Source organism: Ursus arctos, unplaced genomic scaffold (genome assembly GCF_023065955.2).
Source record: "Ursus arctos isolate Adak ecotype North America unplaced genomic scaffold, UrsArc2.0 scaffold_14, whole genome shotgun sequence".
NCBI lineage: Eukaryota > Metazoa > Chordata > Mammalia > Carnivora > Ursidae > Ursus > Ursus arctos.
This window is the reverse complement of record NW_026622808.1, coordinates 35,202,428-35,215,695: the sequence shown is the minus strand read 5'-3', so window position 1 is coordinate 35,215,695 and position 13,268 is coordinate 35,202,428. Positions and strand designations below refer to the sequence as shown.

The 13,268-nt window shown below is 61.1% G+C and overlaps 1 protein-coding gene across 3 annotated transcripts; it reads left to right on the top strand.

The window, feature by feature from the left end:
* Positions 1-1,191: 1,191 nt before the first annotated feature.
* SEMA3G (semaphorin 3G) lies at positions 1,192-12,848 on the top strand. Of its 3 annotated transcripts, XM_026500981.4 has the most exons (16): positions 1,192-1,393; positions 3,140-3,300; positions 3,399-3,461; positions 3,719-3,838; positions 4,105-4,195; positions 4,319-4,435; positions 4,683-4,828; positions 5,348-5,462; positions 5,556-5,625; positions 5,936-6,080; positions 6,330-6,561; positions 6,663-6,754; positions 7,352-7,393; positions 8,146-8,374; positions 8,644-8,783; positions 10,054-12,848. In XM_026500981.4, the coding sequence occupies exons 1-16, from the start codon at positions 1,285-1,287 to the stop codon at positions 10,492-10,494; spliced, it is 2,313 nt and encodes a 770-aa protein (XP_026356766.2). In that variant the 5' UTR covers positions 1,192-1,284; the 3' UTR covers positions 10,495-12,848. The 3 variants fall into 3 exon arrangements, with proteins under 3 accessions (XP_026356766.2, XP_044240826.2, XP_044240825.2); XM_044384891.3 differs by lacking the exon at positions 3,719-3,838 and having other exon boundaries at positions 1,194-1,393; XM_044384890.3 differs by lacking the exon at positions 3,399-3,461 and having other exon boundaries at positions 1,214-1,393.
* The last annotated feature ends 420 nt before the right edge of the window (positions 12,849-13,268 follow it).

Below are 13,268 nucleotides of genomic sequence, written 5' to 3'. Positions count from 1 at the left end.
CTGGGCCAGGTCCTTTGCTCTCTGATGTCCCCAAGTTTCTTGACCACCATCTAAGGGCTCGGGCTGGTCCATCTGGGAGGCCTAACTTGCAGGAGTTTCTAGAATCCTTGGAGCTCCTACTCCAGCTGAAGCTTGAGAACTTAGTGCCTAGAGCCTCAGATTCTGAGTGAAGGGCTGTAGGGTGGGGTGGAGTGGTAGCTGGGGGGCCGGGGGGCAGAGACAGGGGCTGCTGTGGGATGGGGGGCATAAGGAGGTCCCCTCACTTGCCTCTATTTAACCCCTCAGGCTCGGCTCTCCCTTGTCCCTCTTCTGTGGCTCTCCTGCCCCTGAATCAGTGCTTGGGGCAGAGGGAATGGGGAAGGGGGTGAGTGCCCTACCTCCACCCTCACTCTGGCGGGATCATAGTATAGGGTCTGTGTGCAAAGGGGAGCTCTGGAAAGAACCCACCACTCACCTGGTGACACTCTGGGCCCTGGGGCTCTGGCGGATCTGCACGGCGGAGGGACGAAGGCAATGGGGGAGTTCCCTAGCATGGAGTGCATCCTGTCCTCTGCCCCAGTGAGCTGGGAAGGGGCCTGGAGGCCAGGCAGGGACAGGCTTGGGTGGAGGAGGTTGGGCTCATCTCTTGCCAATCCCCGATCTATGAAGTACGGCCAGACCTCAAGCCCCCACCCAAAACATGGAGTCCCTTGGACTGGAATGACCCTCCCAGGCAACTTGGGCCCTGCCAGGGGAGCTGGGGAGTCAGGCCAGTGCTTCAGGGAGCTGGATCCTCCTGGTATCAGGGATCTGGGCCCAGAGTCAGTTTGTCTCTGTTGTGGGGTGTCTGTCATGGGCAATGGAAGGGCAGGGAGCAAAGGAGAGCTCAGCTAGACCTCTTGCCAGCCCACCAACCTCTGATCTCTGACCCCGACTTGCCTTCCAGGCTATGTTCCCCCATGACATTTTGTTGGAGCCCGGGGACTTGGGTTTGTGGACATTTCATGTAAACCACGCACACCCCAGCTGGGAAGAGTCTCCCCAGTGGGAAACCAGCCAGAGTGACACAGAGGCGTTAACCATGCCAGTGAGGGTGGGAAGGCAGCAGGTGGATGACCGAGGGGGGCTCCCGCTGCTCCCTCCCTCCCTCCCTCCCTCCTCCTCCCCGCCTTCCTGGCCCTGCAGGGGGTGGAGTCGCTGTCTTATAAGTGTCAGGCCTGGCGGCCACGGAGCAAACTACAACCAGCGGCCAGCGGCGGAAGGAGGGCGGCTCAGCAGGCAGCGTGGTGCCCTTGGTTCCCCAGCATGGCCCCCTCGGCCTGGGCCATCTGCTGCCTCCTGGGGGGCCTTCTGCTCCGCGGGGGCAGCACCAGCCCTGGCCCCAGCGTGCCCCGCCTGCGGCTCTCCTACCGAGGTACCGGTGCACGCCCTGTTCCAGGGCGCGTCTGTGGGAGCCCGGGACGCTGTGACATCCCGTCCCCAGCTGTGGGGTCCCAGCCAGCCCCGGGCAGTCTCTTCTGCCAGTCAGAGGGATGCAGTCACTACCTGCGCAGCCCGTGGGAAGGACTTCACGGTCATTTCCCGAGATGGTGCTCCAGCTGCCATCAGAGGCGGGAACTGGGAGGAGGGCAGGGGCAGGTCCCAGGAGGGTGGAGGTGGGAGAGACAGAGACACAGGGGGACGCCCTGAGGGGGCTTCTGAGAAAAGGAGAGAGGCATGGAGGTGCTGAGAGGCCTCAGTAGGGATGGGCAGTGGGAGAGATGGGGAGGGACGGAGAGGACAGGTCTGCAGGAGGTGTGCACTCAGCCTGGGCGCCTTTGCGAGCCTGGGGCAGCGGCTTGCAGTGGAGTCCCTCCCCGATCCCCATAGCCTAGCGCCGCCGTCTGCCTCTTGTGGCCCACTTCACAATGCCGGCCTTTGTCTTTCCCTCTCTGTCCCAGAAGCTCTTCACAGCCCGGGGCAGTGGGGGGGGGGGGGCATCCCAGCCTCCCCTCTTTGCCCCTCCTGGCCCAAGAGTTTCCTCTGCAGATCTAGCCTGGTATGCCGGACTGCAGTTGGTGCAGACTGCTCTGACTGTGGGGATGGTCCCGGGGAAGGTCCCTGTGCCACGGGAGCTCCGTGACACTTCTTGGGGAAACCAGAGGGGTGATCAGCTTCCCTGGGAGCCCCAATCCAAGTGGGGAGACCCAGGCCTACTCTGGGAAGTTTGAGAGGGGAGACACGGCTCTACTCTGGAGAGTCCGTAGTTGGGTCTGGAGGGGAGAATGTGGTCCTGTCCTGGGAGCTGTGGTTTGGGGCGGAAGTCAGGCTATAGGAAAATGCCTAAATAGGGCAAATCCCCTTGAAAGTACTGTCAGACATGAGGGCTTCCTGGAAGAGGCTGTTGATGAGTTTGGGGATGGAGTGGGTACTGGGCTGGCCACTTTGGGTGGGTCATTCTTTGGGCAGGCTTTCCCCAGGGTGGCCACCATATCCTGCTGCTTGCCCCTTCGGCCACCTGTCACTTCCACATCTCTAGCCAAACCCCAGGAACCTATTTCAGCATCCTCAGCTCCTGGAACCAGCATCCCCAGCCAGCCACCCCCCACCCCCACTGCTGGGGCCTGGAAGGGCAGTGTCTACGGAGGAGAAAGTCTTCCTTAGTCACGTCCCTGGACTAGAGCCTTGGGCTCCAGCCGGTCCTACCTGGCCTTTCCCATATCCAGGCCTTTGCCAGGTGTTCCCTCTGCTGGGAATGCTCTCCCCTGTCTGTCCACATCTCCCACTGAGTCAGCCTTGCCCACAGCTCACACTCACCCAGCCTTCTTCCAGGCTCTTTCCAGCACTTTGCCCAGCTTGCTACCGTAAGTTCTGCCAGTGAGGCCAACTTCCCTGGGGACTGGAGAGGACACAGGTGGGCACAGATGGGGAAGGAGATGTTAACTGAAAGATCAAGAGACCAAGGGATGAAGGGCTAGAAAGCAGGGCTCAGAGCCCCCTGTCCCACCCACCCCCAGGAGCCATTTCCCAGAAGCCCTCCAGCAGGCCTGTGGATGGAAACACTTTCCAGATGTGAGTGTGGGGGGGGGGGTAAATGCACAGCTGAGCCCCCCACCTCCACACCTCAGCGGGGGAAGTGGGCTGAGTGGTAGGCCCTGACCCCCAACCTGCTCCCTCCTAGATCTCCTGTCTGCCAACCGTTCCGCTGTCTTTCTGGGTCCCCGGGGCTCCCTGGACCTTCGGGCCATGTACCTGGATGAGTACCGGGACCGCCTTTTTCTGGGGGGCCGCGATGCCATCTACTCTCTGCGGCTAGACCATTCGTGGCCGGATCCCCGGGAGGTGAGCAGGACTGATGGAGGGGAGGATCTGCCTGAGAGCTGGGAGGCCAGTGAGGGACCAGGCTGTGAGGTCAGGAGTCAGCCGGGCTGTGTTTTCAGGTCCTGTGGCCACCACAGCCAGGACAGAAGGACGAGTGTGTTCACAAGGGAAGAGATCCCTTGGTGAGTGCTGTCAGGAGTGACTGCCCCCCAGCCCTGACCAATACCCAGGGCTTGACCCCCTGTGGCCACTCCCCCAGGTACTTGTGCTAGGGGCATTTGGAGCAGATCTTGGGGGCTCTTGAAGGTCTGTGAAGAATGTCACCCCCCCCCCCCCAGATCCCGAGAGCTGATCAGCCAGGCAGGGCTAAGTCCTGGGACCCAAGGAGATGATAAGCACCCCCTCATCCTCTCCACCCCACCCCTCTTCTCCGTGCTAGGCGGAGTGTGCCAACTTTGTACGGGTGCTGCGGCCCTACAACCGGACCCACCTGCTGGCGTGTGGCACTGGGGCCTTTCAGCCCACCTGTGCCCTCATCACAGTCGGGCACCGTGGGGAGGTGAGCCTGGGGCAGGCCCCACAAGGGCCTGGGAGGCAGTGACATTTCCTCCCTGCTGTCTGAACACTCCCCATTGAGCCTGGTTCGGGGCAGAGGGGTCAGGGGTGTGAAAGGCATCTTTGTGCCAGGCTGACCCCGTTGGCAAGGCCCTGAATGAAGGCGTCTTCCGCTCACTCTCCAGCTGCACGCGATGGCCACTGCCCGGGTGGGGGGCTGGTGCTGTTTCCCAGGTGACACCCTTCCCTCCCTTCCTCCCTCTCCCCCAGCATGTGCTCCACCTAGAGCCCGGCAGTGTGGCAAGTGGGCGGGGGCGGTGCCCACATGAGCCCAGCAGTCCCTTCGCCAGCACCTTTGTAGGTGGGTGACGCTCAGGCCAGGGTGGGCATGATGAGAGGGGGGCTGGCCGATGTCCTTTGGAAGGGTTGGGGCCAGCTACGGGGCCTGGCCCTCGTCCCCTGACTCTGCCCCATTCTCACCCAGGTGGGGAGCTCTACACAGGCCTCACGGCTGACTTCCTGGGGCGCGAGGCCATGATCTTCCGGAGTGGGGGTCCTCGGCCAGCTTTGCGTTCTGACTCTGACCAGAACCTCCTACATGGTGAGGCCAGGGTCTGCCCAGGGCAAGGCTGGCTGGGGTCTGCCCCCAGCACTGACGGGGAGGCAGGAGAGCCCTGCACTGGAGTAGGGATGGGAGGGATGGCCCAACCCTACTCTACTCCCTGGGACTCCAGCCTCGAGTGGGGTCCCTGTGTCTCTTCCCCTCCCCGCTGGGTTCAGCACCTCCCCCCCAACCCAATCCTCCCCTGTGAGGCCCCCGCGACCAGCTGCACCGTGTCACCTCCCAGACCCGCGGTTTGTGATGGCCACCCGGATTGCTGACAACTCCGACCAGGATGATGACAAGGTGTACTTCTTCTTCTCGGAAACTGTGCCCTCGCCCGATGGTGGCCCAGGCCATGTCACCGTCAGCCGCGTGGGCCGTGTCTGCGTGGTGAGAGCTGTGAGGAGGCGGTGAGGTTCAGATCCTCACTGCACCCCCTTCCTACACCTGTCCCCGACCAGCAGCAGGAGGGAAACTGAGGCAAGGGTGTGAAGCCAACATCCATGCCTCTCCCCCCAAGGGTGAGGGTGGAGGAGAAGGAGGGGGCCCATCCCCGTGGAGCTCGAGGCGGTGAGGTTCAGATCCTCACTACACCCCCTTCCTACACCTGTCCCGACCAGCAGCAGGAGGGAAACTGAGGCAAGGGTGTGAAGCCAACATCCATGCCTCTCCCCCCAAGGGTGAGGGTGGAGGAGCAGGAGGGGGCCCATCCCCGTGGAGCTCGAGGAGGTGAGGTTCAGATCCTCACTGCACCCCCTTCCTACACCTGTCCTGACCAGCAGCAGGAGGGAAACTGAGGCAAGGGTGTGAAGCCAACATCCATGCCTCTCCCCCCAAGGGTGAGGGTGGAGGAGCAGGAGGGGGCCCATCCCCGTGGAGCTCGAGGCTGACTCTGACGCTCACCCCCAGAATGACGCAGGCGGCCAGCGAGTGCTGGTGAACAAATGGAGCACTTTTCTCAAGGCCAGGCTGGTGTGCTCCGTGCCTGGCCCTGGTGGTGCCGAGACCCACTTTGACCAGCTGGGTAAGGGCATGGCCGGGGGCAGGCCTGGGTGTGGGTGTGGAGGGCTCAGAGCCAGTGAGTGGGGGGCACTGACGGTGGTCTTCTGTCTCCTAGAGGATGTGTTCCTGCTGTGGCCCAGCTCAGGGAAGACCCTCGAGGTGTATGCTCTGTTCAGCACAGTCAGGTGGGCACACGGGCCTCCCCTCGCAGTCCCATCCCTGGTCCAGTCTCTGCACCCCCAGTGTCCTCTGTTGAGCCTCTGCTTTTGTGTCCTGACTTTACCACGGGTCCCTGTCTCTGCCCCTGACTCAAGGACTCGGAGGCTCTATTCTCTCTCTCTCTCTCTCTTTGTCTTTCTTTGCTTGGGTGTCCTGTTTTCCAGTCTCTGCTGTCTGCAGGCACCATCACCCTCTGTCCTGTCCAAGGAGCCATGCTGCCCCCTTCCCACCTGTGACAGCCACTCTGGCCTGACTGTCCCTGTCCGCCCTCGGCAGTGCCGTGTTCCAGGGGTTCGCCGTCTGTGTGTACCACATGGAGGATATCTGGGAGGTCTTCAAGGGGCCCTTTGCCCACCAAGATGGTCCCCAGCACCAGTGGGGACCCTATGGGGGCAAGGTGCCCTTCCCTCGGCCTGGAGTGGTGAGTGTCTGCCTGGAGCCAGGCCAGGGGAGAGGGACTCCACCTTGGGACAACCTTGGGGCTGAGCTGGGGCTCCAGAAGGGCCGGGTGGGGTAAGGAGGGGAGCAGAGCCCTGACCACATTAAGAAGCTACGGCAAGTACGGCTCCTCCGAAGTCAGCATGCCCAGGCGGTGGGGCCTGGAGACAGGCTGGGGGGGTGGCACGTGTGGTCCCAGGATGCTTCAGTGCTCTCTTTGCTGCCAACGCAGTGCCCCAGCAAGATGACAGCACAGCCAGGACGACCCTTTGGCAGCACCAAGAACTACCCAGACGAGGTGCTGCAATTTGCCCGAGCCCACCCACTTATGTTCCGGCCTGTGCGGCCACGGCTGGGCCGCCCTGTCCTTGTCAAAACGCACCCGGCCCAGCAGTTGCAGCAGATCGTGGTGGACCGCGTGGAGGCAGAGGACGGGACCTACGACGTCATCTTCCTAGGGACTGGTGGGTGGGCTGAGCGGGGAGTGGGATGGCCTGGCTGGGGAGGTGTGCCAGCAGGGGGCGGGGCGCTCCTTCTTCCACTGATCCCTCCTTCCCTGTCCTAGACTCAGGCTCTGTGCTCAAGGTCATCGCCCTCCAGGGTGGGGGCTCCACTGAGTCCGAGGAAGTGGTCTTGGAGGAGCTCCAGGTGTTTAAGGTGAGGGCGGGCTGGGGGGAGGGGGGACTGATGGGAAGGGTCCTCCCCACCCCCACTGCTGGGTCTAGGCCTGGCTAGTGGAAGTGAAACTGAGACCCTCGCTGCTGCAGGGCCTTGCTGATGCTCTGTCCGGCCATGGGGCCCAGAGAAAAGTTGGAGGGCCCAGGGAGGGGTGTCCAAGGTGATCACCCCTTGACAAAGCCATGCCAGGCTCAAGTTGCAGTGATGGGGTAGCTGAGACCCCAAGTCCCTAAGGGCTTCTGTGGGCCCCTCTATAGAGCCAGGCAGGGCGCCACCTGGGGGACTGCTGTGCTCCTGACAAGGGACAGGTGATGTGGGGCAGCTGCCTCCTTGCTGGAGAACAGGTCTGTGGGAGGGGGCGCGAGCTTTGTGCTTTTCGCCAAGCCTCCTCCTTGGAGGCCAGCCAGGGTGAGGGGACCTTTCTAATAACCCGACGTCTGGGAAAGCTGTCTGGCCGCAGTTACCAGGGAGGGCACTGACCCAGGCTGGGAGGTAGAGGGCTGGAGGAGGCTGAAGCAGGGACCCAGGGAAGGTCTGGCCCCAGCCCACCCCTCTCGGACCCTCCTCCTTCCGCAGGTGCCAACACCCATCACTGAGATGGAGATCTCTGTCAAAAGGGTAAGAGCAGCTGCCATCCCGCACCTCCTCCTTTCTCTAACCCCGCATCCGAAGCGCTTTGAGCACGACACGCTGCTGGCTGCTGGAAAGTGGTGCTGCAGCAGACCCTGGGGCTGCCCGATGAGGCCTTCCAATGAGGCTTGCGAGTCCAGCAGGGAGCTGAGATGCCCGTGCATGAAACTAGTGGGCAGTGGGAGCCCTGAGTAAGTGAGGCTGTGTTCAGAGAAGGGGAGGTCCACAAAGGCCAGCCCCCTGGGGAGACAGCTTCATGCTGGAAAACAAAATCCAGAATTTAAATCAAATAGGGGAGAGCCACTTTTTAGAGGCCGGCTGCGTCCTTTGGCAAGTAGCAAAATCTCAAGTTTATCTACCCCGGTTTATCTTTGGGTAAAGCCCAACTTTTGTATTGGGATTGCTTAAAGCAGAGCATACTTCTAAGCTCAGAGGCAAGTCAGGATAAAGGTTACTGAGGTAAAGAGCAAAGCCGGCAGCAGGAAGGGCCTGGAGAAGCTCCTTAGAGAAGAGGCCTGCCCTGTGCCCCCCCCCCCCCCCCCCGCCCCGTGGCCTGGCACAGGATCTGCTGTAGGTCAGGTGCGCGATGAACGTTTTTGGCATCTGGGGAGGCATCCAAGAGGTTCTGGAAGACTGCCTGCAAACCGTGGGGAGGTCTCAGGAAGCCCAAGGGGGCCAAGGGCCTCGCTGCTTCTCGGTGGGGCCCAGACTCACGTTGGCTCTGCTTGTGTCCCTCCCAGCAAATGCTGTACGTGGGCTCGAGGCTCGGCGTGGCCCGGCTGCGGCTGCACCGCTGTGAAACTTACGGCAGCGCCTGCGCCGAGTGCTGCCTGGCCCGAGACCCCTACTGTGCTTGGGACGGCGCCTCCTGCACCCGCTACCGGCCCGGCAGCGGGAAGCGCCGGTCCCGCAGGCAGGACGTCCGGCATGGCAACCCTGCCCTGCAGTGTCTGGCCGAGAGCCAGGAAGGTGAGTGGTAGCAGGCACGGGGGTGCCAGCCGGGCTCCCACAGGCCTCTCCTCGCCCCTCTGGCCTGGGCTCAACGGCCTCCTGGGAAGGGTGGCCTCAGATGGGTCCATCTTAACACCCCGCCCTCGGTTTTCCTACGCAGGCAGCTCCCGTCAGGGGGTGGGTGGAGGGTCTTCGGACAGAGTGATGGACGCCTAGGTCCCTGTCGCACTGGTGGGGGTCCCGGGGTCCCACAGTCCTGAGCCAAGCCCCCCTCCTCCTCCCACCAGAGGAGGCTGAAGGCCCCGCAGCGGCCACCACGGTCTACGGCACGGAGCACAACAGCACCTTCCTGGAGTGCCTGCCCAAGTCCTCCCAGGCAGCCGTGCTCTGGCTCCTGCAGAAGCCAGGAGGCCAGGGGCCCGACCAGGTGAGCAAGCGCCCTGCCTCCAGCTGCCCACGTCCTGATGCCACATCCCTCCCTGAACTCCAAGTCCTGACCCCTAGGGAGCCGCTCTGGGGGGATCCTGCCAAGGTCAACTGAGGAAAAGTGTGTATTAGGTGCCTGGGGTGCTTCCGCCTCCGGGAACGCCCAGGCGAGATGGGGGTCCAGTGACGGGGAGCCTGCCCACTCCCAGGCACAGAGCTGAGCTTTGGGCGGTGGGGCAGCAGAGGTGGAAGAGAGGGAAAGGGGGACTGGGCTGGTCAAGAAGCCTCCCCATGCTGACACATATGGCTCATCTTTGAAGGGGTCTCTTTCCCAGGGGTTCTTGGTTCTCCTCTGCCCGGGGTTGAGCCTAACTTACACTGAAACTTGCACACGCATACACCCCTACGCACACACCCACTGCCTAGCTCAACACTTCGTCCGTGGAGTCCAGCTGTTGCCCAGACCCTCTCCTCCCCCATACGGAAAGGTCTGTCAACCCCAGAAATGGCTTCAGTCTGGGGCCTGAGGAGAGCGTGGGTGGGGCAGGGTGAGGAACCATTCTGGAGCCTCTCCCATGGGCAGGGAAGGGGAGGGAGTGGGTTGATTACAGGAGGGGCTCTCCTTCCAGCTTGGGAACTGGGGGAGGCCAGCTTTGGGCCAGCTGTTGGGCTAGGCACTAGGAAGACACCCCCAGGAGGCCAGAGGCAGTGAGCAACAAGACGGTTACACAATAGTCACGCCCAAGCGGTCCAGCCTCCACGTGCAGATGTGCAGACAGGGTCCAGGCCTGATCAGAGTAGCACTCCTGCCTCCTGCACTGGGGTGGGCACTCAGCCCACCCCTGGCTGGGGGAGCGAACAGTGCAGACAGGGACAGGGAAGGCTCTGTGTGTGTGTGTGTGTGTGTGTGTGTGTGTAGTGGAGGGGACTTCTGGTCTTAGGGCTATGGGTATAGCCCCCCTGAATAAAAGCCCATAAGTACCTTTACCCACTCTGGTCCCTGGGACTATATGGCAGGGCCCCCAAGGCCAAGGTAGGTTCCCCAGAGCTCTGACTAGGGGAGAAACCAAAAGCTTCCTTCACAAGCCCCGTCCTGTTTCTGCAAGTAGCTCACAGTCCGGAGGAGGAGGCCAGCCCGGGCAGGAGAGAGCGGGGAGGGCAGTGCTTCAGCGCTGGGCCCTGAGCTGTGACTCTGGAACCGTGGGGAGAGAAACTGATGGTGGGTGTGCCCTACTCCGTGCCCCTCTCACACCCTCCCACACCCCCAACAGGTAAAGACGGATGAGCGAGTTCTGCAGACCGAGCAGGGGCTGCTGTTCCGAAGACTCAGCCCTCTGGACGCCGGCATCTACACCTGTAAGACACTGGAGCATGGCTTCTCCCAGACCGTGGTCCGCCTGGCGCTGGAGGTGATCGTGGCCTCGCAGCTCAACAGCCTGTTTCCTCGGGAGCCAAGACCAGAGGAGCCCCCTGCCCGGGGAGGCCTGGCCGCTACCCCCTCCAAGGCCTGGTATAAGGACATCCTGCAGCTCATCGGCTTCACCAACCTGCCGCGGGTGGACGAGTACTGTGAACGTGTGTGGTGCTCCTCCAGGAGCCGGGGCAAACAGGCCAAGGGCAAGAGCTGGGCGGGGCTGGAGCTGGGCAAGAAGGTGAAGAGCCGGGTGCAGGCCGAGCGCAATCGGACGCCCCGGGAGGTGGAGGCCACATAGAAGAGCATGGAGGAGAGGGTGGTTGGGATGGACCGGGTGGCCCAGCAGCCCCCAGAGTCTCCTACCCACCCAGCTAGGGCAGAGGGGGACCAACATGCCCGATTGCCTCTTAGAGATGGGAGTCTCTGTCCCCCATACTTCTACCAGGCTGCCCACAGGAAAGGCTGGGGCCCAATGGAGAGGCCCCGTGTCCGAGGCCTGTTCCCTGCCCCCTGTGCTCCCAGTCCTAGGCTGGAGCCAGCACCCTCTGGCTGCTGCCAGCCCCAGTGGGCCTGCTGTTTGTTCTCAGATATGGCCCCCAGAGCGCATTTCCGCTTGTGCCCGGCCCTGCGAGGGCTGGGTGGTTCTTTCCCAGCCAGCAGAACAATGGCCATTCTGAGTGGGTGTATGGGTGCGTCCGAGGAGGTGCCTGGGCAGGGGGCCCTCAGGCAGCCAGAGGAGGATGGAAGTTCCCTCTAAGCTAGCACCCATCAAGAGGACATAGTGTGACTTGGGGTGGGGAAGGGAAGGTGCTGGGAAGGTGGCACAGCAAGACCCTCCCCCTACGTTGTGCCCTGATATCTTGGTGGCTCCCTGCTGCTGCCCACCCCTCTTCTCCATGACAGAATCATAGAAGCGTAGACAGCCCGAGCTCCTTGGCACCCGGGGGTGGTCTGGGTCTCAGGCCCTACTTCATAAACCAAGCGGTGTCTCACAGTCTGATTTGCCTTTCCCAGACCCCAAGCTGCCAGGCCAGGTTCCCTGGGATGCCCAGAGCTCCTGCCAGGATTCTCCCTTCCCACCATCAGGGTCTCCATGCTGATGAGCAGGGAGAGGGTGGATTCTAGGAGAATGTCATCCCCCCTCTATGTGGACTCGGGGTGGGGCGAGGGGAGCTGGGACGTGTGGGGCAGGAGGAGGGGGCTGTCTTTCACCGGCAATGCAAGCATGCCCACAGCTGGGGAGGGCGGAATGTGGCGGCTCCCTCAGCAAGCTGCAGCTGGTGGGAGGACCAGGCGCAGGTGCTTTGCCCGGGGGCACAGAGGACTGGAGGCTTCTGGGATGGGGAAAGGGTGAGAGGCGCTTGCATGGGCTACGGGACCCCAGGGCAGGCATTCTCAAGAACCCAGGATAGCATCAGTTAGCTCAGGGGCCACAGGAAAAACCGGATGTTTCCCACCCTGGAATCTTTGGTTTCTACTAAGTAAGGGTTGGTGGTGAATGGTTTTCATTTATGAAGACTTCTCTCTTTTAAGGGAAAAAAAAATGGAGGGCAAGAGCCTGTTAAGTCCTGCCGGTTCTTGGGGGTAAGGCTCAGGGGGCCAGGATGCATTTTGTCTGGGTGTGTAGGGAGGTGTTTTTGCCATCAGTGGCGATGTGTTTCTTGGACTGGGGAGCACGGAGGGGAGGAGAAGGAGGACTGAATGAAAAGTCATCCCCAGCCTGCAAATGAGCACAAAACCAACGGGGGGGGGGGGGGGGGGGGACAAGAGCTTCAGGTTCGAGATTCCCCCTGTGAGAACAACCAAGAGGAAGAAAGGAGGAAAAAAAAACAGATAAAAAGCAGGACAGGACTTCCTGCTCCATTGAACTCAAACCCCGACTGTGCGTCTAGCCTTGGATCTTATCTGAGTCACCCCATCACGCCCAGAGAACTGGGGTCTGAAATAGGCCCCCCTTTCCTCTTTGACTTCACAGGCAGTGAACCAGAGGCACTGAGATTGACTTGACAACCCCTTGGGAATCCTCGGGCCTGGGGTTGCCGTGGCTGGGATGTCTGCAGATAAAAGCAGAGGAGAGGAGGACTGTGGGGAGGGGGGCTGGAGAAGGGAGCAGAGGGAGAGGTAGAGGCCATGAAAGAGGGGCAAGAAAGAGCACGGAGCCCCAGGAATGGGTGCTCAGAGCTGCGGCCCCTCTATTCCAGAGAAGCAAGGAAAAAATGTCCAGGCTCTCAGTGTCCTCTAGGCTGGACCCAGGCATGGCCGCTCCAGGCATGGCCACTCCAGGCATGGCCGCTCCAGGCATGGCCGCTCCAGGCAGGGTTCTCTGGGGAAGTTACTCTGGAAAATGGAAGAGGAGCTCAAAATCCTGAACAACGAACACCTGCCCTTAGAAAATTGTGGACAGCTTCTGCCAACTCCCCACACCTCCCACCCCTGTGGTACTGTGTGTGATTAACTCCTGGAAATGCCTCTATGTGTGAATTCTATTTTTATATTCACATGTTGAGATGGGCCTTGTGGTTTCTCTGTCTTCAGTAATTACTATTGTTATTTTTATTGTCATGACCACCTCTGTGCTCTGATGAGGATACATGGTGGTCTACCACACAGACCTACAAGGAAAGCGATGAAATGAATATTTATAACACATAATTATATCATTAGTGTATCTCTGTATTTCTGTTCTAAATTGACTGATGCCATCTGTGTGAGCTAGAAAGGAAGAGCCTCTCCATTCATTCCGGGAGGGAGAAGGCCACCATAAGGGGTATATTCTAGAAGGGAGGGAGATGGGCATGAGGGGAAGGAAGGAAGGAGTCAAAGGACTTTGTCTAGGAAACTGAGATGGCTTATTAAGTTAGGAAACTCCTGCCCCTCAGGCTTCTGAGACTGACCTTCACGGGCTTCAGGAAGATGTTGAGTCAGAAAAAAAAATGCTGGCAAAGGGCAGCTGGGCACGTAGGCAGCCTTGTTCCTTTTCCACGATAACACTTGATATTTCTAACAGCAACACTTGGCCTGGTGCCTGTCTTCGTCGCGGGCCACATACCAACGTATATTAAGGCCACTGTG

Coding starts and splice junctions, on each gene's coding strand:
- SEMA3G (XM_026500981.4), top strand. CDS start 1,285: ATGGCCCCCTCGGCCTGGGCCATCTGCTGCCTCCTGGGGGGCCTTCTG. Junction 5,463..5,555: donor GACCCACTTTGACCAGCTGG/GTAAGGGCATGG, acceptor TCTGTCTCCTAG/AGGATGTGTTCCTGCTGTGG. Junction 5,626..5,935: donor GCTCTGTTCAGCACAGTCAG/GTGGGCACACGG, acceptor CGCCCTCGGCAG/TGCCGTGTTCCAGGGGTTCG.